The 25741-nt window shown below is 37.8% G+C and overlaps 1 protein-coding gene across 2 annotated transcripts in view; it reads right to left on the reverse strand.

Moving 5' to 3' along the window:
• LOC124164899 (flocculation protein FLO11-like) overlaps window positions 1-25741 on the reverse strand; it is a 69775-nt gene that overhangs the window by 13243 nt on the left and 30791 nt on the right. For both annotated transcript variants that reach the window (XM_046542126.1, XM_046542125.1), the window contains exons 2-3: window positions 9366-10039; window positions 4729-4937 (exon numbers count right to left, since the gene is read on the reverse strand). In XM_046542126.1, coding sequence (XP_046398082.1) covers window positions 4729-4937; window positions 9366-9996 — 840 coding nt within the window. In that variant the 5' untranslated portion in view covers window positions 9997-10039. The remainder of the gene's footprint in view (window positions 1-4728; window positions 4938-9365; window positions 10040-25741) is intronic.

Raw genomic sequence — 25741 nt, forward strand, 5'->3', positions numbered from 1 at the left:
CAGAAATCACTTTTGGTTAATTTCAGCATATATCCTGCCAACAGCTACCCGTGCTTTCCCGCTGTATCTGTAGGTTGCGTCTTCACAGGGGCACCCAAGTTTTCCGATGATGCAAGATGAGTAAATTTCTTAGTCTTTGCTTATTCACCATAAAAACCTTCCTACAGTGATAATAAAATTTTTTTATTATTATTACCATCAAATACAGTGGCCATCACCGCGTGATTTTCTGCATATTTCTCATTGAAATTATCGTTTTTCGCACCTATTCTGCTCTGTGCCTCATCGCTTTCTTTCGTTATGGTCTGAAATTTAACGAACCCCAAAATTAATGCCTATCTAATGCGGTATATACTATTTATGGATTATCTGATGATAATCTATTAATGATGCCTTCAAAGAACCTGGACACGATCGGTATTCTTTTGGCACACATGTTCTTCCGAGCCAAAATTCAGTACAATCTTCGAGTATGCCATCTAGCTGTTTTCTAAATTCGTATGCATCATCCTTTCCTCATTTCTATGCTAGCTCTTTGCTCAACCTGCCACAGAATCTTCAACTTCCCTACTCCATTTTCTCAGATAAAAAAACTCGTTCCTTAAAATTCATTACGTCCATCACTTCCTTCCAACCTGAGTGCACAGCGCCATTGCCGGACTCCTCTCTCTCTTCATTGCTCACATCCTGCGTCAGTGCAAATATTTCGGGATCGTCTTTGTAGGCAAATACAGTGATATCATAATTAGTGATTGCATATTATTCTAAAGATGCCCCTTCCATATTTAATAATTGAACGGCTTCACCCCATGCACTTTATATGGCTTGCAGGATGTCCCAAGTAGCCATACAGAATTTTCAGAGGCCCAAAAATAACAAATAGACCTGTTCTTACATGAGAAATTCAAGTAGCCATACAGATTTGGAACAGGATCCTGTAGTTAGCCTCAAATGCTTGGAGTTTTGAACTTACCATTTTTCATATTTTTCTCACGTATTTTTGGTGGCATTTGAAGAATTTCAAACCAAATGTACCAGCAGTATACAGCTACATAAAATAGATCTATCAGCAAAAAACCTAAATACCTAGTAAAGCCGAGAGCAAGCTACAAAAGAATTCTAGCCCAAGGAGGATGGTTATTCCTTGATAGTTTTCATATTTATGAACATTAACGGATGACTCCATAAAGTTATGAAGGACTAACTAGCACGTACAGTTTTTGAAGAACTAAAAAATACACTAGTATAGATTAATTTAGTTTAAGGGAGAAGAACCCTTGCACAAAGTTGAATTAATGAAAACAAATGGTGCTTCTAGGAATAAGATAAATAAGAAGCAGAATAAAAAATTACAATTTGTATGAGTGATATATGAATATGAGAATCTATTCCTGGAAGGAAGAAAATCTGAATGCGAATTAGAAAACATGCTTCACTTTACCATCACCTACTAAAAAACTTCATGCTATTTCAATTGGCTTGAGTACTATTGCCCTAAAATGGACTCACTAATGCAAAGGTGGATTCATCTTAAGTTTGGCGGGGAACTTCGCCAATATGCAATGGTTAATCAGGCAATAAGTGATGATTTTAAGGTCTTCTGGATGACAAATGCAGCATTTTTCAATTGATTTTAATATTTGTTCTTCTAACATAGAGCCTATGCCAGGGAGAAAATTCACTGCATCATCCAGAGATGGTCAAAGGGTAAAATTACAAAAGTGTGGTGTAAACACGTTAAAAGTATGGAAAGTTCATCAAATACGAGGTGCAGATGTATTTCATTAAAAAGAATATGCAATATCATTTTTATGAATTCCATGGCAATATTTTTAAGGTAATCTGTCAATCTTTGGTTTTCATCAAGCTGGTACATGATTATTTGGCAATTCTGCTCCTTCAGGCACATATATTAAATGATGAATCTTTAACCAAAGACAGAGGATGTGGCTGCAATGTTTGAAACTAATATCATGGTCTCGTGACTGTAGATGGAAAAAAATCTGGGTTGTTTATCGATCTATTTTGGTTCATTCATTGAATTTTTTTTGCAACAGGAGTAGGCAGGGAACTCAACATTCTGTACCAGTGGTAGATAAAAGCCAAGTCCTCATCTTTCCCACTTGTTGCATACCTGCAAAAGAGTAAAAAAATGGAATGCAGGTCAGTGGAACAGATAGGTACAATGCAGTTCGGAAAGCAAAAAACAATGGAAACTTCTTCATCCCGTTTCTACAAACACTAATTGCAATTTATAGCACAATTTTTAGTGGATTTTTGCGTTAATCTCAATGCCAATTCGTGCGTAGGTTTCCGCGGCGTTGTTCACGATGACTGCTAATTTTCGGGTTCTCCAGCCGCGTCTGTCGTTTATGGTTGACAACAGTTTCGGAAGTTATCCTGCTTCCGTCTTCAGGCCGAAGGTGAGAAGTTTTTATTTTTTGCCGTCTTATATAGCACTGGCCGATCTCCTCCTGTGCACTGATTGGTCAGAACTCTCTTCCAAACGTTGCTGATTGGGTAGCCATTGTCCCTGTTGATATTTTGTGTTTTTTTTTTGGTCGGTACTACCCAAGGCAAATCAGGGAAGCAATTGAAATTCAAAAAATACAAAATATCAACAGGGACAACGGCTACCCAATCACCCAATCAGCAACGTTTGGAAGAGAGTTCTGACCAATCAGCGCACAGGAGGAGATCGGCCAGTGCTATATAAGACGGCAAAAAATAAAAACTTCTCACCTTCGACTTGAAGACGGAAGCAGGATGGCTTCCGAAACTGTTGTCAACCATAAACGACAGACGCGGCTGGAGAACCCGAAAATTAGCAGTCATCCTCAATGCCAATGTTTAAAAAAAAAAACTCAGCAAATGCCATGCGAAGGGAAAGGAATTTCCACATTCCCTATCCATGCAAAACCCTCTGTAGATGCATAGTGAATTAAGTTTCATTTAAAGTAATATGTCAGGATACTTTGACGAAAATTTTCCTGCGATAATATGTAATTCTAATGTCTTCACGTTTCTCATTTTTCAAACCAGCTCAATTATTCTCTAAAGCCATAACTTCGAAGTTCTCCTTAGAAAATGCTGCTCCCTTGAAAATATTACAGAAAAGGTTGATCGTTTGATTTTGATAAATATCAATGTCAATGCAAGAAACTTGGTCAAATTCCATAAGCTAGTTTTTCTTATTCACCTTGAAGCCAGATTCTAGGTAAATTGAAAATTATCCGAGCAGATTTAACGGCATACAGGGGTCATAGAAAAACCACATTGTACAATGAAAGGAAAGCTTTATCAATAAAATGTTCAGAGAGTGTATTTGGAGGATCAAATTTCATGAAAGAAGCAATAATGACTATACTTCAAATTAAATGTACAAGTATTGCCTACTTATCCTTGATGTTAGGCAAAACATATCTGAACTAATTCTTAGTTTCAGAAGTTCTTGCTGCTGGCCTTCAGAAGTATACAAAATAAGGACCACGGCATTCGGGGTTAAAGTTCATCCTCATGTTGGCAGATCACTTTGCAGCCCTTTGTGAATTCTTGATAATAATAACATGAAAGAAAGAGGAGAGCTCCTACTTCTCCTTCTTTCATAATAATGAGTGTTTTGCTTACTAAGCTTTGAGCATAGCAAAATTTTGGATCATGCAAAGTACAGTTTTTTTTATAATATAAAGAGAGATACTCAGACAGTCTAAATTTTTATGAGGTGTGGTGATTTGAAACTAAACTTTGAACTTGTTTAATGTGAGGAAATTATTTTGACATCTAAAATAGAATATTCTCTCCCATTCGACTTTAGTGCCTATCATTAAGTAGGTCCCTTTCCATGCCTGTAATTGTAGGCAAAGAATTCCTAAGAAGGTATTACGACTAATTATGCACAAACATCCAAAACATTACTCTCAAGTGTTTATTGGTATAGCTCACAAGAAGTGTTTGTCCATTTCAATATGAACTTTTGCTGAGCCTGTACATATTTAAAAAATAGCAATACTCTATCGAAAACAGGCGTTCGATTGCCATGTCTGACTAAGAAATGAAAATGACTGACGCCCTCTGGTGCAACTTCATAGAAATGATTCATAATGTGAATGACAACACTCACTTCGTTTGAATAAAGTTGGAATAGGTTTTTTACTGTGTGGAACGACGTAGTCAGTGTCATTTACTGATGAAAATAAGGCCAAGATAATACCTATTTTAGTTTAATTTGTCTCTGTCTTAATCTTGCGACTTTTTTCCTCGATAAATCGCCTCGATCAGGTGTAATTCGATGGAAATTTTTGTTGTTTGACGTAATGAAAAGTAGGTACTTTTCTATTTCCAAACTTAATTTTTTATTCCAACCGACCCAGATTTGGCAAATAATGCCATGTTCAAGGTTTTCAAGAATGATTAAATAAGTGTGGAAATAGACAAGTACTTTCCATCTGTAACATTTTTTTCCATGCCAAAATTACGGTGAAGGTTAAGTACCACTAATATTCACAATCATTTTTTGTTGATTTGTAAATGAGGGTTTAAATAGCTATAAAAAATAGGGCGATTTCAGAGTGAAAGGAGAAAGAAGATGGCCATGCTATGATCTAGCTGATAAATCTACATATTACATACCTATTATAAAGACGTTGTAGTGCACTGAGTTACAGAATCAATAAAAATGCTTAAAATTTACAATGAGACAATGAAAAAAAGAAGGTTGTAAGTACTAACCTTGCTCATTGCAGCTTCGTAGGATGGAGGTGGCGAGTGCGTCGGCGGCGGTAAATTGTGATAAGAATTGAGCAGTGGTAAGGATAGGGGTTCAGTTGATGAATATTCCGGAGGCTGATCAGGCCGGCGGGCGCTGTTGCCTCCTCCGCTGTTTTGGTTGGTCCCGGAAATCGGCTGAACTGAGGATTGACGTGGGATCGCCGAAGAACCTAGAAGCATAAAAAGGTTTAACAATCAGCTATTAGCATTAACCCTTGGTCTTTGGTAGAATAAATCACATCTCTTCCATCCGAAGAACCTTAATTTCTCCCATCATATTTGGTAATTTTTCTTTTATGGAAGACTTTGTTTTACTATTTGTGGGGATTAGAGAATTAAGTGAACTGTACGAGGTACGTTATAATCTCACATTTAATAAAGGGTAACATATCCATACAAAAATAGAGAAATTCTGAAAACTTTTCTGTAGATTCTCATTGGGTGTAAGTAGCAGCTGGTTGCAGACGTGTGGTAGGGGTGGGGTATTTTAGATGATATAAAATTGAAACCATTTAAATATCGCTTTGGACATTGAAATTTGATAATGCTACAAATGATGTAAAAATAACCCGTGGTATGAAAATTTGGTATCGCTGCTATTGATAAAAAATTTACACCAATGGATCATCAACAGGTGAAGTAATTGTACCCGGCCAATTTTCGTCCATTTAACATTTTTCTTAGCAGCGTACCAAATCAGTTTTCAGAGTTTGGTGACAGAATCATTTCATCTGTTTGGAATTTAGGTAGTAAAGTTCATTAATTGGCATCAGCTAGTGATAACTACTTTAAATCAAAATGATATAACTGGTAAGTATCACTTTGGTAATAAAAATATTATTATTTTCGATACTTAAAAGGTATCACCTGTGATATCTTCTGGCATAATGATATCAAAAAGATATTACATACAATGCTGCTTGAAAATAAAGGAAAAATACGGTAGTGCCATTCATATTTAGGGGAATTAAATTCAGATTGATAGAAATTTTGATCGTATGAAATCTTATACTGAGCCGAAGTCTTGGGCGAGAGACATTTCCATTTAAGAGTAAAATCTAGGCAACACACACGTCATAAATGTATCGCCGCACAGCCTACACACTCTTCTTCCACAATCTTCCATGATCAAAACTTGAATTAATTAAAAATAACAAAATAAATAATAAAATAATAAATTTAAAAAAAAACAAAATTAAGAAAAGGTCAAATTCCAATGAAACGAAAAAATATTTGCGTACATGTATACCAAAAGCTTCGTTAAAATCTCTATCAAAAGGGGTTAAATTTTCTAAAAAAAATAGAACTCTAATTTATTTTCTTCTTAACATCGATTTCTTGGTAGTACATACCTACAAGTAGAAGAATAGACTGGAAACGGAAGTTGAGAGAAAAAAATAACAGGAAAATTTCCAAAAGTTTTCACCCAGTCTCATGTTCAGAGAAGGTAATTGTAATCAGGGAGAGAAAATGTGCATACGAAGAATTAGTTATGCTTCGCAATAATGCGTATTAAAATTAAGTTTTGAATCAGAAGAAACAAGTTTTGCGATTTTATTCGTAACTTAGAGCAAAGTAGCACACCGCACTCAACTGCTTGCTGAGCAATGGAACCACAAGGGTAATTTATTGCACAAATTAGTAAGGTGTCGAAATTTATAGAATTATTTCCATCGCCTAAATGCCATTGATAATTTCAAAGTTACTATCGTTTTCTCCTTTTCACAAAGTAAAACATGAAAAATAACGTTTCATCCTGATTGAGTTTCTTATCCATGGGATTTGCTATGCAGATCTAGATCTCCAATCAACGCAATCTACGGAAGGCTGTCACCCGTTAGCCTCTTAGGAAAATCACGCAGTAATTCCCACGATTTATTGAAAAATGAGCATAAGCAATGACGAGAAAAGCATGTTTTAGGTCTGATGACCGACGAAAATCCATTTAACCCTACAAAGCCCTTTAGTTAGATACATTTACGCATGGAATGGTATAAATTGAGCTTCAACGCTGGGATCACTTCATTCATACAGCATAATTCTCAGGACTGGTACTAATTCAAATACTGAGAAATCTAGTATAATGAGTGTTAATGCTCCTCTGAAAAATACCAGATAAAGTTAATTTCGTGGAAATTGAAATGAAAAATTTGCTCCACTACGTTAATAACATATCCATTTGAGTCACAAATTACATTTTTGTCACAAATTACAAAAACGTGTTCATTGCAAGTAAAAAATGATATTGCTAGTTTAAATGCTACACAATATAATTAAGGTCTATTCAACGAAATTGCATACCACTAATAATGCATTCATTTTATAAAAATTGGTTCTTTTCTTGGTGTATGACTAAGCATGACGTAATGTGTGATTTTAAACAGTATTTACTGTATCAGTGAGAATATTTATCTATTCCATATAATACTAAAGCTATGCTTATCTAGTCCTTTCTAAGTGTAAGAAATTTCCACATAGATCAACAAGTTAGACTTTTTGTTCTGGTATTTATACGATTTATAAAACTCCATGGCACAAAAAACTGAATCCGAACAACTGAAGCTTACACCAGTCATACCAATATTAAAATCAATAATCAGCAACCTGAGAAATCGTTGCCCAATTAACCCCATCTATATAAACCAAGACTTGCCAGTTAAAGAAATAACGAGGTATTACGAAGGAAATAAAATAAGAGCTGATTTTGCTTATTTTCCCCAGTTAGATCTACCGAAGTTTTTTAGCAGGAAAACTAATTTAGATTAAAAGGGTTTTGATTGAAAACAAAAACACGATTCGGAACCTGGTTAAGCCTTTAAAAAAAGAAATATTGGTTGGGCAAGGATATGATTCTTTAAATAAGCTAAAGTATGAGATGATCATGAAAGATTGTCTAAATTCAGGTTAAACGGTCATAGAGACCTTTTTACGCTTTTAAATTATCCAAAGTAGGGCGTGATATATTCAGTTCACTTTAAATTACAGCTTTCATAAAATTATACAAGAGTACTAGGTTGCTTTAAGGTGGTGATCTCACGCCCTTGCGCAAGTGTTACTTAACCCTTCTGAAAGAGTTTTTCTGCAGGCAATGGTATCTCAACTTTGAGCAATTAGTTGTAACAAAACTGAGATAATGCTTATAGTACAATAGTAAAGATCTGTGAAAAGGCTGAAAAGTTTGTGAAGCAATAACAGAATAATATCACAGTGACAAGAAATCAGAGAAAGTAAAAGGTTGCATGTTGCTGAAACCCCATTTGATCCTGTCCGTAGGTGAGGTCGCAATTGTAGTCAGGCCACTGGTACATAATATTACGAAAATTTTACTCAATTCGACATGTATGCTCCGACATAATGACCGCTCGAAAAAGGCCTACCGAAAAAAATGTCCAAAAATGAAAAATCTCCATTAAATGATTTGAAGACATTTAAAACTGAGTTTCATTTCCTTAATATTTAGATAAAAGTTCAGCACGAAAATTTTAACAAGCATTCGTTTCGACAGTAGTGGGTTCCCGGTGAACCTTGGTGGCCTCACATAAACTGGACGCGGGACAGGTGTATGCGTATGGAGGCGAGTCGAGCAACAGTCGGAAAAATTGGGGCACTGGATCCACATACGAACGTTCTGTATTTTTTAATTACTGTAAAGATGAAGGAGAACCATATACTCCAGCAACTGAAAATATAAAGATTCGAAGCTCTGCAGATCATTTGAACTCTATATTCACTTACTGGAAATCAGGGGCGTAGCCACGCGGGGTCCCGGGTTACAACTTGAGCCTTTAAAAGAGGCGCCGAAATTTGAGTAAGATGGCCTCAAAAAATAAAACAACAACATATATACTGTTTTTGAGTCCTAAAATCACGTTTTCAGCATCAAAAAAACCAAAGATTTTCTCGGGGGAGGACCCCCGGACCACTCTTTGCCCTGGGGTGCTTTGCACACTCCGGAAGGGCCCCGAAATCTCCGGTTGGTTTCAAAATCCTAGTTACTCCACTGCTGGAAAGGTTAATTTGGTCCCTATACATTTTTCGTGCCATTTGCCCCTTCTGTGCGATTGAACGCACATTCATTCTTGCTAAAGAGTTGGTTTAGAAACTCGATGGTAGCCGGCTCTTTACCGGGGTACATATTTCGGGTCAAAATTGAAGATCATTATCAACATCAGATCATTTCGACCGGCAGACAAGAGCTGGAATTCGCCCGAAACTGTCGCACACCAAAATAAATCAACGCCAGTGGCGTAGTGAGGGGGTCCAGACCCCCTCGAAACATTATAAACAATTAATTATCTTCATCATAAAAGAAAAGAAAAAATATCATGAATTAACAAAAGATTTATTTGAAAAATGAAGTTTTTTAGATTATGAAAAGCGTTAAAAAATTTAAAACCCTCGACTTAGTACCCTGTTATTAAAATATTTTCCTCCGGAACGAAATTCCTTGGTATACCATTGGTCAACGCAGCATTGAGTCGAAAGATTATGCAACTGAAAATCAGTTGTATCCGTGGAGGTCGAAGAAAAATTATTTTTAGGATTGCGCCTCAGAGAAGCGAAATTGAATGAATTAATGGCGAGATAGAGAAACTCACCTCGATCCGTCCTCGTGATCCTTATGCCGTCGTACCTCTCCGCACTCCTAGCCCTCCTCCTCTCCCGCAGCGTCGGCGCCGGCCTCTGCGGCTGCTGCGAGATCGTCCTCTGGTGATGCGCGGATCCTCCCTGCCCGGATGAAGAGTCCTCCATGGGAGAGGAGGCCTCACCACCACCGCTCGCCGCAATATTCGACACGCTTGCCGCCTGCTCCGGACGCTTGCTCGCCACCGGCGAGGAATTGGAAGCCGTGGTCAAATCCAGCGACCTCTGACCCCTCAGGAACTTGGGTTTCGTCCGGCAGATCCTGCACTTCTGTCCGGACATGCTCGAAGATGACGAGGATGGGTTGGAGACGGAGATTGAAGATGAGGAGGCGGAGGACGACATCGGATTGGGGCCCTGAGGGGTCTGCGGAGGGCCCGGGGCGTTCCTTAAGTGAGAAGAGGGCCCGTCGCAGCCCTCACTGTGGGCCCCGTGGCCAGCCACCGGGGCCGAGGCGGAAGACGAGGAAGAAGAGGCCGTGTTGGCGGATGTGACGTTTCCGTTGGCCGCGGACTTCCGGCCGCTGACGACGGTCCCGCAGAGGCAGGTCCTGAGCTCGGACGCGGTCGGGGGGCCTGTGGCCATCTGTGGCTGCACCGACAAGGGTCAAGGGAAGCGTTGGACTAACCTGTTGGAGATAGAAGAGAATATGGATCAATGATTCTTTTCAAGTTTTTTTCATTTAGGACAATGGGCTCGTTCAATTACTTTATTTTTAGTGTCGATTGTGATTTGTAAATATAAATTATATCGGGTAAAGGAACAATTTATCGCGGAATTTCAAAGCTGGATAGCTGATACAAGCATAAACCAAAATTTCGAATGATTTTTTAGGTCGAAAACGCACCATTTTTAAACTACAGAAACTTTGAGCCAAGCGCTCCGATTGGCCGCGAGTTTGCTCTGTTGCTGGAAGCTCTGGACAACTCATGGCCTCGAATGCTTTTCGTTCATTTGCCTTTGCCACTACCCAGAGCATCAAGAAACGGGGCAAACTCGCGGCCTATCTTAGCGCTTGGCTGAAAGTTTCTGTTGTTTAAAATTGCTACTTAAATATAAGCAGTAATTTTGGTTCCTACTGGCATCAGCTATCCAGGGTTAAAATTTTACGACATTATTTTTCTCCACCCTGTAATTTTTATTCTCTTAATTTTAGATGTCTACTACGTATTTCCTTTACACTTTTTTCCTCTATTCTACCATTCACCAGGTCGCATAAAAAAGGGTATCTTCAAGGGGTAGGGCGGCTGCTGTGCCGTTAAAACAAATACTTTTCACCAATGCCAGTTGCGCCATAACTTGCGACATTCAACGAGGTCACAAAGTAAAATCAGGTCTTACGGGATGTGGATGAGTCAATTGGCTGGTTTACCAAATTCCCATCATTTTCGATAGTGATAGAGTTTGTAAGGTAGAGACAACCTTATTTTTTCCATCCCTCACCTACCTCTAGAGATGTTCACTGCGGGAATGTGACAACCTTAATAGTTTTTCAGATAAGTTGATAACGTTACGATATGATGCCAAGCGGGTCACCGCTTCTTCGCATTCCTCCCTTCCCTGCATCGGTATTGCGAAGTTAGTTGTTTTTTACACTCTTGTGAGCAATTTCTTCCTTATGTAAAAGTTTCCCTCCAAAAGAGTAAACGAGATGCAGGTATAACGACGTCGCCAAGGTATGAAAAGGGGGTGACAAATTTCACGTTGTTTATTTTAAATCGATTGCTGAACGGGGAAGGTTATTTTTTCCTAACTTATCTTTCATTTCTATCTAACGATTAAAAAACTGATTGTAATTTCGACTTATAGTAAACAGTAAATACTCCCCAGAAAAGGCACATCTACTCCATCACATAAATCTACACCTAAAAGTACACATAATAAACTGCAGAATATTCAAAAAACGGATGCAGGAGTAAGAGAAAGCCACCATACAAATGCAGTTCCTCCTTCAGCGATCGTAGAACATGAAAAGGAGGAAAAGCAACATGAATCCCTCTCCGCAACCGCCTTAATTAAAAAGATCAATTTAATTTATTTTGAAATCAAATAAATTTTTAATCAAATTTATTTTGAAATCTGGGCACGCTGCAGTGTGTAATGTCCGATATCCATACGATTGAACAGCCTAAATTACACTGCCCATCTTTTGAGCTTGTAATAACGCCATCGAATTATTGTCCATATTCAATGTGCGTGGTTAAGGTATTATGAAGAACGATGCGAGAGTGGAAACCATAAACTCGCAGAACGCTTTCGAAAGGGTCGTTCCGTCCGAGGTTATAGTGTAAATGGGACGAGACTAAGTCCCCGCCAACAGTGGCTTCCCTACCTGTGACATTGACATGGGGAACAAGTGCTGAAGTCGCCCAAGTGGCGATAATCCCGTCACCTGTTGAAGCGGGTGAAAACTGAATGAGAAAGTACGGAAGGCGTTGGGGGCGACATCTGCGTGGAGGAAGGGAATTTGAGGGGTTAAGGTTAGAGAAAAACAGAAAGGCAAAATAACCGCAAAGAGATAAAACGCCACCATTTGCGTCTTATGACCCAGATACTTATGAATGCTAAAAGAGATTTAAACTGGCAATTTTTAATGCATGTCACCTACACAAGAACTCACGTGCTTTCTTAAAGTGATAGATAGATAGAAAAATATTAATTGTTCAGGAAAAAACATAAGAACAAAAATAATGTAGTTCAGTTTGAATTAATTAAATTGAAAGAAAATGTTCGGCAGTTTACAAGCAACATTTATGTGTAAATATAATCATAAGCACCTGGCAGAAATCAAGGAGGTTTCTACAATTTTCATTCGATGTTACACAATTTCGGAGAGTAGTCTACACAATAAAAAGGCAGCCGAAAGAAAGTTTTTGGAGCTGAACTAAAGCCCATATCTCCCTAACATTTCGGGGGAGGTTGGGGGTGGGTTTGAACCCCACCCTCTGAAGCCTAAACTGCTTCTTAAAATTGCCAGGGTAAATCCAGATTTATCACCATCCTCTGTCAAGGCCTTCACTTATATGTTAGATCACTCCTTCTCTATTTTAATCTAGTACTCTAGTAATGATAGGTGGTAAGTGCAGTCCAATCCAGATGAAACCGAAGGCGGGTATATTTTACTCAATCAAGATGCGGGATTCCGGGACACGTAATGGAAATTACACGGTGATAGCTTGATTTTTTATCAAGTAAAACGTCACAAAATAAAACCTGTGGAGCGGGAATCATTCTCTTAAAGAAATTGAAGATTAAAAATGCAATTATTTTACAATTCTGAGAAGGCAGAGCATTGTATCATGATGCGATATAAAATTATTAGAAAGTATTTATGATTTCAAGGCCTCCAGCAGTTTGACTAATAGCATCTAAAGGTAATTCTCCTATTTTCCAAAGCGTTTTGCATAATATTTGAGAGGTTTCCATAGTTTCCAACCTGGATATATCGCATTTACATTCGTAGACAGATGGAGAACTGGCGGACGTGAGATTAGCAAACAAAAGAAAAGTACTAAGTGGATTCAGGAGGAATTGGAGAAAGTCGAGAACAAATTAAATGATTCGGACGTGCGGGAAATGGGAAAGGATACGCGAGGCGTGATCTCGAAGAGAGGTGCTCGATCAAAATTACGAGTCCGAGGGTGAGGAATTTCGGGCTCTAGTCGGAAAAAAAGAAAGGCAGGAGAATTGAAAGAGGGAATCCTTGAAGGGATAAAGGCATAGAAAGACTGTGAAACGACATAAATCCTTGTCTATAATACATGCAGTACAAATTAATATTTCCACGCCATAATATCAATTTTGGCGTCATTTGAGCGGAATATATTGCAAATCAATTCAAATGTTTCAGGCGTGATATAGTGAAATTTCGATATATTGAAATAAAAGCTAGTTAAAATTTTCCACAATTATTTAAATGCGCAAGACACGTTTCAGCTCACAGGAATATCGTCCGGACTTGTTCTTGTACTATACTGTATCTCTGTGAGCCGAAACGCATCGCAAGCATTAAAATAATTGTTTAAAAGGGGAATTACATTTTATTTCAATACAAACAGTAAAAATAAATACATAAACGACATAATATCCGTCTTTGTGTCATTTGGACGGAATATATTGCAAATAAATTCACCTGATTCAGGCGCAATGTAGTGGAACGATTTGAAGCGCAATTCACGTTTCAGCTCACAGAGCCATCGCGCAGACTTGGTTTTGTGCCAGAAGATGTCTCTGCGAGCCGAAATGCGTAATACGCATAAAAGTAGTTGTGGAAAATTGCATCTAACTTTTATTTCAGTACAACCAGTCATCATCATTAATAGGGATGGACGGATCCAGGATTTTTTTTCGGATCCGGATTCGGATCGGATCCTTGATTTTTGGAGTCGGATCTTTCGGATCCAAATGCATTTTCAAATTCCTGACGCTGAGATTCCCACGATGATTGTTCAATGTCTTGGGAAGAGTCACACTATGTGCCAGTCGTATTTTGCCTTTTTTATTTTCCACGGCTGAAATTCTCCTACGTAACATCTGCGAGAGCTTTCAAACAAAACAGTTCATGAGTAGGACAAGAATCGCATGCGACGGCGCATTCGAAGAGGGAATCGGAACTCTTTCCACCCTTATGGGGTGTTGCATTCACTGAAGCTATTATTTAAATTTTCGGATCCAGATCCGATGTCTTCCGCGACTTTGGATCCGATGTATCCGATGAAGGGCAATATCCGCGGATATTTGGATCCGAGGTATCCGATCCGACCATCCCTAATCGTTAGTCAACAATCCTAAGATTGGTTTGACGCAGCTCTCCATTTCTCTCTCCTATCCGCTAACCTTTTTATAGCGACGCATTTATTCTCTTTACATCCTTTATAACCTGTCCTAAGTAACTCATTCAGGGTCGGCCCTTGCCCTTCTTCCCCTACACCTGTACATCTACGATAGTATTCATCAGGCCATCGTGCCTCAAAATGTGGCCAACTTAGTTGTCCCGTCTTCTGCTTAAGGTTTTTAGGAGGCTTCTCTTTTCTCCCACTCTTTTTAGCACCTCCTCCTTACTTACACGGTCAATCCATTTTAATACAACCAGTATATATCTTCATTTTAATGTCATAACATCCATTTTCGCGTCATTAGGGTGGAATGTATTGCAAATTAATTCAACTGATTCAGACGCGATATGGTGGAACAATTGAAATAAAAGTTAGTCGCACTTTTCCATAATTATTTTTGATGCGTAAGACTCATTTCAGCTCACAGATCCATCATTTGGACTTGGTCCTGCTCCATTATTAATTACCAAGCATTAAAATAATTGTAGGAAAGTGCAACTGCCTTTTTTTACGGTACGAAATATGATGCCTGAGAATACGGCAATTTCTTCTTCCCTCCTTGAATATCAAATGCAAAATATATATTCTCAGGCTTGCTTTGACGTCAAACTACTTCTGAATAATAAAATATGGCTAAAATATGGAAAAATTTTTCAGTCTGTTCAATAACCTCCTTTTAATGAGGAAAAAAATAAGAAGATAGTGAAAAAATGTCAAATAATAAATCTAGGAAGACGGAGGAAAGATGAAAAAAAACATGGAAATCAGCTGAGAACAAACAATCTGCAAAAATGCTTGCACAGTGGGAAAATTACTTATGAAATAAAGGAGATTACAGATCGAGGTATGTGCATTTAAACTGACCACATAAATAATTGTAAGAAGCAAGAGAGGTAACCGCACAAAAAAATAATATAAAGCCCTCTATAAGATGTCTGTTAACTAAATGGACAAACCACGAATATTACGGCAATAAAAATTAGGAAACTATAAAAATGAAAATAATAATAAACACACCAACAGGATATGATGGAATAAAAAAATCCCACGAAAAGTACCACAAAGCCCTTAGTGACAAATAAAGAATAAAATTATTTTGCATGGATATTCTTAAATACGAAATATTGGATGAAGGAAGAACTAGAATAGTATCTCAGAAGAGATGAATGTTTAAAATAGAATATTCTAGGGGAAAAGAGGAATAATAAAGGCGCATTAGTAGGGGATAAAATAAAGAAAGGTTATTACTTAACTTCAATCCTCAATTCATTCATTGATAGTCCCGTACTCAGAAGATTAGTACGCTGCCGCCCTCAATTTTTCCTTTTCCCGAAATAGTTCCTTCAATTACATTATGTTAACCTTATTTGCGTAAATATAGGTCTTCTTGGGGGGTGTTCCTTCAATTATTCTCACAATAATTTTCCTCAAGTAATTGCAATGTGTTATAGCATGACTCATTCAACGGGTTCTAGCATTTTCTGCCCCACAATGCCCTCTATTCTCTTATTCTGCGGTACATCTCCTCGTTTCTCACCGTATTCGGCCACAAATGGCTTTCACACAGTCTTTCCTCGTGTCCAAGCCAATATTCTTGGAGCATAGTAACGGCCTTTTTGTTATCAAAGCCGTTTTAGATTGGGTTTTGCGATACTTAATGTCTGCTGTGGTTCTTCCATCCCAGATATGGAGTTTCCAAGGCAGGTGAATGTTTGCCCTTGCTTCAATCTCTCTCCTTCGAGGTGGACATTGGCCATTGTTAGCTCTCTTCCGCACAAAAGTATTTTGATTTTCATGTCATATTTGACTTTCATATCATATTCCTGAAAGACTCATTCAAACACGTTCAGGGAGTTTTGTAGTTCTTTCTCGCTTTCTCCTACGATATCACCAACGAAGCGCATCATGTTGATTTCATGTCCGTTAACTGTGATTCCTAGTTCTCCTATTTACCTACTTCATTGCTTTATCTTTTTTCGTAGTCAAGAGTTCCGACGCCAAAGGAGAAGAAGGCGGAAGCCGTAGATAACATGCGAAAAAGAAAAGTATCGTTGATTTAGAAAAGAACTATAATTTTTACTCGATACAATTCCTAAGCATCTGAGCTATCAGAAACGGATGATGATTGTATTTCAGTCGGAAAATGAGAAAATAACTAAAGTGTATCTAAGTAAGAAGTGTGAGATCCCCAAGAGGATATGTTCTAGGAAATGTTCTAAAAATAGATGTGCTCCCAAAAGCTCATGTTGACTTATAGGACAGAAAGAATAATGTTACTTTATCCCCCATCCTATAATTCTCCTCGTAAGTTGGGACTCGATACACGTGGTCTGCGATTCGGAGAGAGAAAAAACAAAATACGAATAGACATCCATCGCTATCGACGACTGAAGTATCCAATCGTCTTAGATGGAAGAAATCCACTAGTCCAATTAGGTTCCTAGACGACAATTTTCGGTCAATTCTTTCCAAAATAGGATCCCACGGGACCACGGTCTTATTCCGTCGACGAATTAGTATCAGGGATGATGTCCTACGGACCGCACGATCCTACAGCGATCTTAGTTATCCTCTCCCTCCTTTCATTTCTTTTTCCGGATTACCACTTGACCTTGACCTCGGCGCATCCCCCCCCCCCTCGCCGTCCGCGCCCCTCGCCGACGGAAGAGGAACTACACGTAACACGGAGCCGGGTTACATCTCCTTCCCACCACTCCGACATCCGTGAACCGCGCGCCGTCCGCCATCTTGGGGATCCTTGGCGACCGAAAGCCCGCGAGGTAAGACCCATATTTACCCGCGAAGCAGGGGAAGGGGTAGATTATGACCAGGTGAAAAGAGACGAATAAGAGTACTGCTCCTTTTTCAAAAGGAGGACACGGGGTAAAAGGAGCATGCATTACAGATCGATGATGAATTCACAATTTAGTTTCGTAATACTTTCTAATTACTACGCTTAAGAGGATGCAACACTCCCCATTGACCGAACTTATTTCGTGACGTATTACTAATTAAAAACTTAAGCAATCATAATTCGTTGTCTCGGGCGATGTAAAATATTTTATATTTCCATACACATTTATGTGTAACTATAAAGTTTTACATTTCATGACATTGCATGACATAAATTTATACGGAATTATAAAGAAGCGGAGGCAGGCGATATATAGTGAAAGGACATCCTGATTTAACGAAAAAGAGAGAGAGAAATATCTACAAATTTATGTAACGAAGTACGACGCGTTTCAACCGTCAGGTGATTTTCAAGTACATACAGCATAAATGCATCTCAGCATCCAAATATGTCACAATCAATACAATATTAAATTTAATTTCATAAAAATTTCTTGTTACTACGCTTAAGAGGATGCATCATTCCCCATCGACTGATTCTAAATCCCCACTTGCGGACTCAAAACTACGGCCCTTTCCTATAAATCTGAATGCATAAGGTATATAATGCAAATAATATCAAATACATAATTATGTTAAAGATGTGAAACGATATGGTTAAAAAATATATCTTAATATCCAAATATATCTATATCAATGCAATATTCTTATTGTACTTGAGAATGACCTGATGGTCGCAACGCGTCGCCTTTTTTTACATTAATTTTTGGAAAATAGCCATTTCTCATTTTCATAACATCATGAATTATAAAGTTTTTACCTTCCATTTTAAAACAATCATCCTATAAATTTCAGGGAGTCAAAGAGTAAAACCCAAATAAAAATTTGCGTGAACTGTAAGCACGAAAATTTAACCATATAATATTCTGGGAGTTTTTAAATATGAGATTTAGCTATGCACTTACAAGGCTTTCCTCTAATAACATTTTTCACTCTAAAGTCTGCTAGGTTAGAATATTATCTCAAATTCTTAAATGTGCATGATGAAGAAATATTCCCTCGATATTTAAATGCCGTGTTTGTAACAATTCTAAGATTTGCTTGAATTAAAATAAATGTGATAAGTCAAATTTATTGACAGACATTTTGAGTACGTTCAAGAGTACGCAAAAACTATAAAATCTCCTCTTTAGGCGATAAAAATTATGGCCGTTTTCTTTATATCTAAATGTAAGCATATAATACAAATATATTAAATATGTGAAATCGTATGATTGAAAATTTAAATACTGGTGATAAGTATTTTAATTTACTCAATATTAGAAACCAACAAGGAATCTTCAAATTCGTTGAAAATCGTCCAGACACTGATCGCATACCAAATTTGACTGGACGTATGGTCACCCGAGGCCATGGTGAACTTTTTAGGAAGCTAAACACTAACTAATTTAATGCTTTATTCCCTTATTTTCCGGCGTTTGCGATGGTATTTAGAACATGGGAGGCGTTGAATATAGGAACTGCTTGAGGGATTCAACAACTCAGCGATACGTAGCAGATAAAGTCAAACTAATTGGCACAAGCACCTTGACCCTGATGATATAGGAGTCACTCGAATGGCTGTGTCCGTCCCCCCAAGGGATTCCCTACCGTTTTATTCATTTTGTTTTTCAAAACTCATGCCTCGACATTTCCTTCCCACCCTTGACACAACCGTACAACACTCCTCAGGGCTTTCGGTGGAATCTCCGAACGAACGAGTGACGGGAGACTGAATTAATATCCACGGAGTGATGCAAGGAAAGAAAATAAGGTGACAAAAATATACCGAAACGCGAAGCTCCATTTGCTCTTTTGTTCTGGAGACTTTGCCTTTGAATGGACGTGCTGAGGAGAATTTCAAGTCCTCTACCATCGCTTGTGGTGACGCAACGAGAATTCAACTTTATGTTTACATAATCATCATCGTTAGTTAACAATCTTAACATTGGTTTGACGAAGCTCTCCTATCTTCTAGTCTTTTCGTAGCGACGAATTACTTCTCTTTCACATCCTTTATAAACTGTCCTATGTAACTCATTCTGGGGCGTCTCGTGCCCCTCTTCCCTTCCGCTTATTCTTCTTCGATTGTTTTCATCAGGCCATCATGTCTCAGAATGAGGCCAACTAAGTTGTCTCGTCTTCTAATTAAGTTTTTTAAAAGACTTTTCTTTTCTCCCACTCTTCTTAATATTTCCTCATTACTTACACGGTCGATCCATTTTATCTTCATCATTCTTCAGTAGCACCACATTTCGAATGCTTCACTGAAGACCTTAATATGTGCATTAACGTGCTGAAAGCACTGCAGTTTTGACCAGAGACAGCTCTGTGGTATTCGTGATTTCACTTTAAAAAGTCGGAAGAAATTTAAGCCCTGAGGATGTTCTATTCAACCAATTTCTACCAACCCTAGCCATATGGCTACATCCCACAACTCCGAGCATACGAGGCTCCTGAAGAAAACCTCACTCTATTTTGCTGTCAAATTGACATAGATATGTTTTTTAAGGTGGCATAACTTAATCCACTCGTCAGTTTATTCTTGAAGCCGGTCGAAATAAGCTCACTGACGGTTAAAAACGAGTGCGAAACGGAAATTCAATATGAACGCCTGCTGTCTGTATATTAAATGCAAGCATCATAAAATTAGTCAGGGAATGACATTATACAAATTATTTTAACTTCCTTTATCCAAAAACTGTTTGCCTGGACGACTCATTCTCTCTGTCAAGGACACTCGTAAAAATTGAAAAACATCAGATACTGACCTCGATGGCACCCAGCTAAGGAATGTGGTGACGTGCAATTCTGAAGAAACAAGATGTTGTGTTACCTCTTATCCACTATTACAAATATTTCATTGAATTACTAAATACCTTGGGAGCAACGGAGAACGTTTTCTGTGTGAAAATGAGTTGAGGAGCGAAATTTTGATGGAAAAAGTTGACCGGTAGACGAAAAAGAGATAATCTTATTGACCAAGCCTCCACAATATCATTCCCATCATTTACTAAATAGCAGTTGCGAAGGACAATGATGCTTAGAGTAAATTATTACCTACCTATTCTATCTGTATAAAATGGATGTTTATACATAGAAATCATTAGACTTTGACACCGTTTCACCGAAAACTATGAAAGTTAGCACATTCATGTGCATTCTCAAGGAGTAGATATTCATGAAATATTATTTGTTGTAAAAGTCCAGTACTTTAGCTGTAACCGGCCTGCAGGGATCCCTACCGGTAGTTGTTTACACGGAGTAGTTCATTACATTCTGTTCGATGGAGTTGTAAATTTTATTCGTTCACTATTTTTTATTACTTACACTAAAAATAGAAAGCTGGGATTTTTAAAATCAAATGGCGGAATAAATGAAAATATCTACTTACTTTAATCGATTTTCTCATACAATTACAATGGTTAAAACCTTTGTCTTCCATTACAAACTAATGAAGGCAGGATTGGAAAATACGTCGATGTTAGTATATTTCGTCAAATGCACAAGATATCTATATATCAAGGCTTTACCGTGAAACAATCTTTTCAAATATTTTTTATCAAGCGACCTATGCCTCCTTTTTTTCTATCCAATCGAGTACGAATAATCTAGTTGATCCTTCTTCGGCCATGGATATTTCTTGATCCCCTGAGTAAGTTGAGGCAAATCAAATCTGATAAGCGTAATTCTTTCCCACGGAGCCAATTGCAATTTTCTCCATCACTTTTAAGCTCCTTATGAACCCACGCAATGTCTTCCTAATATCGAGACCTTCCGATATTTTAATACACTTTCATGGAAGAATGACCAAGCAGGCCAGATTTGCGTTATCTCATTCGTGGAAGCCCATACCCATTCTTTCTATACCTCCCCCGCGGATTCGCTACACTCTCTTCCCAGCGAGGTCGACCCCATCTTTTACGACTGCTGACCTCGTTCTCCCTCCCATTCAAGCGGACGAAACGTCTCCCTAGGGACCAACATCGTGAGCGGGCAAGAAAATCGCGGGCTAAACATAGTGGAAACCACGCGAGATCTTCGTTTTTTTTCGGAGTTCCTCCACCGATCATTTTAAACAGTAGTTGCGTTGTTAGGGAATTGTTCCCAACATCAAAATATTTTTTCGAGAGGAATAACGAGACATTTTCTCTTTGCTGTTCAAAACAACTAGCTGGAAACTACGCCGTAAATGGGATTCATTTCATAGTACTGTAATCATAAGATAAGTACACTGCAAATTCTGTTCGCGGACACCTCTGACTTAAGGACAACATTTAATGCCCCGACAGTTGAATATGTATTTGTATGCGGACTTATCCTCTAATATATACGTAATTTCCCACTTATACGCACGGAAACTTTTTAGAAACAATTTTACTCTTTTCACGGACAACATCGCCATGGGTTATCTGACCGATCTCTAAAAATTGAGGTTTTTAAATAAAGGATTTCGTTCAGCTGGCTATAATGCCTGAACTAAAATGCTTGCGGGGTAATATTAAGCGTAATTATGAGGTTTTCTCTAGGCCAACTCTATCTTACGGACACATTTTCGAGGACCTTTAGTGTCCGTAAATGAGAGATTTCAGTGTATACTGTAGTCCCCCATTTCTCCCTATCCCATGCCTGTTTCTTCACCTACCTGGCACTATTCTTCCCCGAATCTTACTTCATCTGCCCCAAGTGCTTGTCCCTTGGTTTTTCTTTGAGGACTTAAACATCAAATTTTACATCCATTACGCTTCTGATGTAACTGATGTGCCGCACTGTGTGGCCAATTCACCACGTTATTCTTTAACGTGTTGTGATTAGTAATGTTTTACTTCTCCTTTCTCTTCTGAAAACCTCCTTGTTTCCTATCATATCCATCCATTATCATACATCATCCTACTCCAGCACTAGGTCTCGAAGACTTCTATTATTTCCTAATCACATAGGTATATATCTTTTAACTTAAAATATAATAATTTTCATGAAATACAGGTATTTTCTAAAAAATTGCAATTTTAAATAAAGAGCTGCAATAAGTTATCATTTTAAATGCAAAATACACTTCAGACCTTTATCAGACTCAATACCCTTATAAAATTGACCTAATGAATATAGGTAATCAAAGTGCGGATTCCCCTTGAAGACAATGGAATCGAATAACATAGTTATTTTAGTGTAGGTATGCAAAGATTTAGTTTCAATCATAAATGAAAAATATCTATACAAAATTTTAATCCAATATTAGGCGAATATGTAAAGTGTAGATAAAAGTTTTTTTTTTTGAATTTCATAGTAAGTGTGTCATCTGGATAGAGATAAAATACATATTCTTCAGTATGCAATTTGTGAAAATAGATTATAAAGGGATAGAAGGTCGAGTGCCATCGATGTTAAAATTGATATTGCTTTCAGGCGATTGGAATGTTATGGAAAACTAATGAAACTATGTCACCTCTTTTTCACTCGTGGATCTGACATAATGCGAGTGAAAAATAAATTTAACCAGGGGAAACACTTCCGAATAGTAAAAATTAATATTATTTTTCCCCTACACAGCGGGGAGAAATAATATCCGACAAAGCCTTTATACCCTGTGGCATCGCGATGAAGGCATAATTGTAAACATATTTTCGCTTAATTTTAACACAAAAAGAAAAGGGTTATTATACCGTACATACTATGATAACTTTTTTAAAGAACATTACATTTTTAATGCGTTTAGAAAACTATTGAGAATAATAATTTTATATTTGATGAAGAAGTGATTTCAACCAGTAGGTATAGGTGGTTCTTGGAATCCTATATTAAATTAAATCTGCAGTTTAAGAGTTTAAGGAACAGCCCTTTCTTTTAGTAAACAACGTGCAAATACCCACCTTGGAGATTAAAGGCAAACTTTAAATCGCAACATGATAAAGGCGTATTAAATCTACACAAATTGAGCGAAAAATACATCTATTTATTGGATAAATTATTTTCATTTTTTATCACATGTTACTGTGTAACTAGTTCCTTTACCTACAGCACTTAGATGTACATATTTTTTATCTATTTTTACACCGTGTAAAAACCTCCATAGTTTGCGAAATTTTGCTGCATAACTCTTCTAAAGTCCTCAGGCTAAGATCTAAGATTGCATTATAATTATCTAGCGTCTTAGTAAGAGCTCGCACTCACTGCTAGCAGGGCTCTAGCAGGTGTTCCGAGCTGAGTAGGGTTCATGTTTCTCAACGCTCAGGACATGAGTAACCATTGGAAATAAAAATCGCATCACCACACGATCTTCAATAAGGTGCCTCATATTCGTGTGGACAGGAACACAGAGTAGAGGCATTCAGACGAATGAAAGTTTAGTAACACGAATGGGCCATGAAAAAAACTTTAACTGTCCGCCATTAAGAAGCATACCTGAATTTAAACCGGATACAACCTCAGGATACAACATTTCATTTGACTAGGCAACAGTTGTTGCTAAGGAAAAGAAATATTATCCCAGGATAATCAAGGAAGTGATAGAATTGATCAAGACGCCAAACCACATTAACCTTTTATAACCCAGAGCTGCTTTCGGGAGATTTTCAAGACTTCTCATTTTGAAAAGGTGAAAATTTTCTACTCAATCATAATTATTTTGGCAGCTACATATTTCGCCATTGAACTTTACAGAACAAAAGAACACATAGTTTAAATCTCTCCTGAACAGAGCTGAAAATGTATACTTTTTTAATTTTATTCAGAAGCAGCATTGGGTTATAATGGGTTAACAGAGAGGATTGCTACCCTCTCCACATCTCGTGGAAGAGGGCTATATGAGAAACAAGACGAAGTGACCATACATCTACCAGCGTATAGGACCTGCCGCCAACATGCCCTATATAAGTGTATGAAAAAACCTCATCTCGGCTCTAGATCATAGGTTGGAATACCGGCGACTTTGCCGTCACCTGCTAATCCCCCGCAGTGAAAACTAGGCGATGGTTTCCTATAATAATATCTAATGTAGTTTTTCTAATAATGTAATTTTATAAAAATATTCACCTGATAAAATTTTTTCTAAACTGAAATTTCTAAATGGAACACTTCTACGTTTATTAAATAGGAAAATTTTCTAAAATTGCTGAAGACTGCTTAAAGTTTTTCTGCTCTGGCAACTGACTAAAAACACCTTGTGACCAACCGGCTAGGTCAGTTCAAGGTATCTGTGCTGGACGTGAATCGCACTATCACAGTTTATGTTCAAATTATACTGTTGTGATACAACAAATGTATATGTTTGACTCTTAGCCAATTATATGCACATGCACGCAATTATAGGCATACAAAGGTATTGGAATAATTTATTTATTAGAAAAAAGAAATTAGAAAGACTGAATTAAGAAAAAGGTATCAGGAAAAAAAACACTTTAGAAAAATGCATTATTAGAAATCGTGGTTCAGAGAAATTGCATTAGATATTTTGATTGGGGGGGGGGGGCAGAAACCATGGAAACATTTGTAAGCGTAGTAGCATAACCATAGGCGGATCCACGGGGGGAGGCACGGGGGCACGTGCCCCCCCCAGACCCTTAAAAATATTCAAGATTTTTAATACGGTCCCATTATCATTGCGTTCGTTTTGCATTATGAGGCATCCTTGTGCCGCCCCAAAACAAAATCCTGGATACGGCCTTGCTTGTGCCCCCCCAGAAAAGAATCCTGGATCCGCCCCTGAGCATATCTAATTTATCAAAACATTGGCAACTAAGGAGAGTCAGACAAGGTGGAAAACCCGGGAAGAATAGTTACATACCGTCCGTTGCCAAAACCTAACACACTGCATCGTTTTAGTATGTTTTATTTAGCCTGGCGGTATCACCATTGAAGCGCCATATATTTGAGAAGGTATCCGATCCTACAGGTGACTCTTTGCACACGGGAAGAACGTGAGTGTCATCGGACATGATGCAAAGCTAGTACGCTGGAGAATGGGCCGGAACTTTGACACAGACGCGCAAACAGGTGGGTGCGTGGATGTGACCCTTGCGTACACATTTGAGATGAATCGTGCTGAGTGAGGTGATTTAGGAAGTATAAAATGGTTCGGTGATTAGAAATTAATACGAAAACAAACAGAAAATATCGGCTATCGGGATACATTTTCATACAAAATAATCCCCTTCATTACCATTAAATAATGTAAGACTAAAAATCACGTTGGAATGATGTGAATTCATGAATTTTATTAAAATAAGACATTGCTATATTCCCACTGAGTTTTATTAAGACACTACGCGTTTCGTCGTTACAAACAACATTATCAAGTTATGGAAATATATCAATGTCTTATTTTAATAATATTAAGAACTGTCACCACATCGTGCCCAACATCATACAATGAATTCATGATGTTAGGAGATAGTGATTGAAATACAAGGCTTTTAATTCTCGTAAAATTCCAACTGAAATCAAACCATGGGTGTATGCTATTTGGAAAGTGTATCAACGGAAAGCTTCGGAAAATATGTCAATTAAAACAAGACAAAGAAAAAATAAATAACTCATGAAAGGTTAATTTTTTTAAGAATTCATGAATGAAATGAAAAAAGCAATACTTACATTAGGGATACAAA

Source organism: Ischnura elegans, chromosome 9 (genome assembly GCF_921293095.1).
Source record: "Ischnura elegans chromosome 9, ioIscEleg1.1, whole genome shotgun sequence".
Classification (NCBI taxonomy): domain Eukaryota; kingdom Metazoa; phylum Arthropoda; class Insecta; order Odonata; family Coenagrionidae; genus Ischnura; species Ischnura elegans.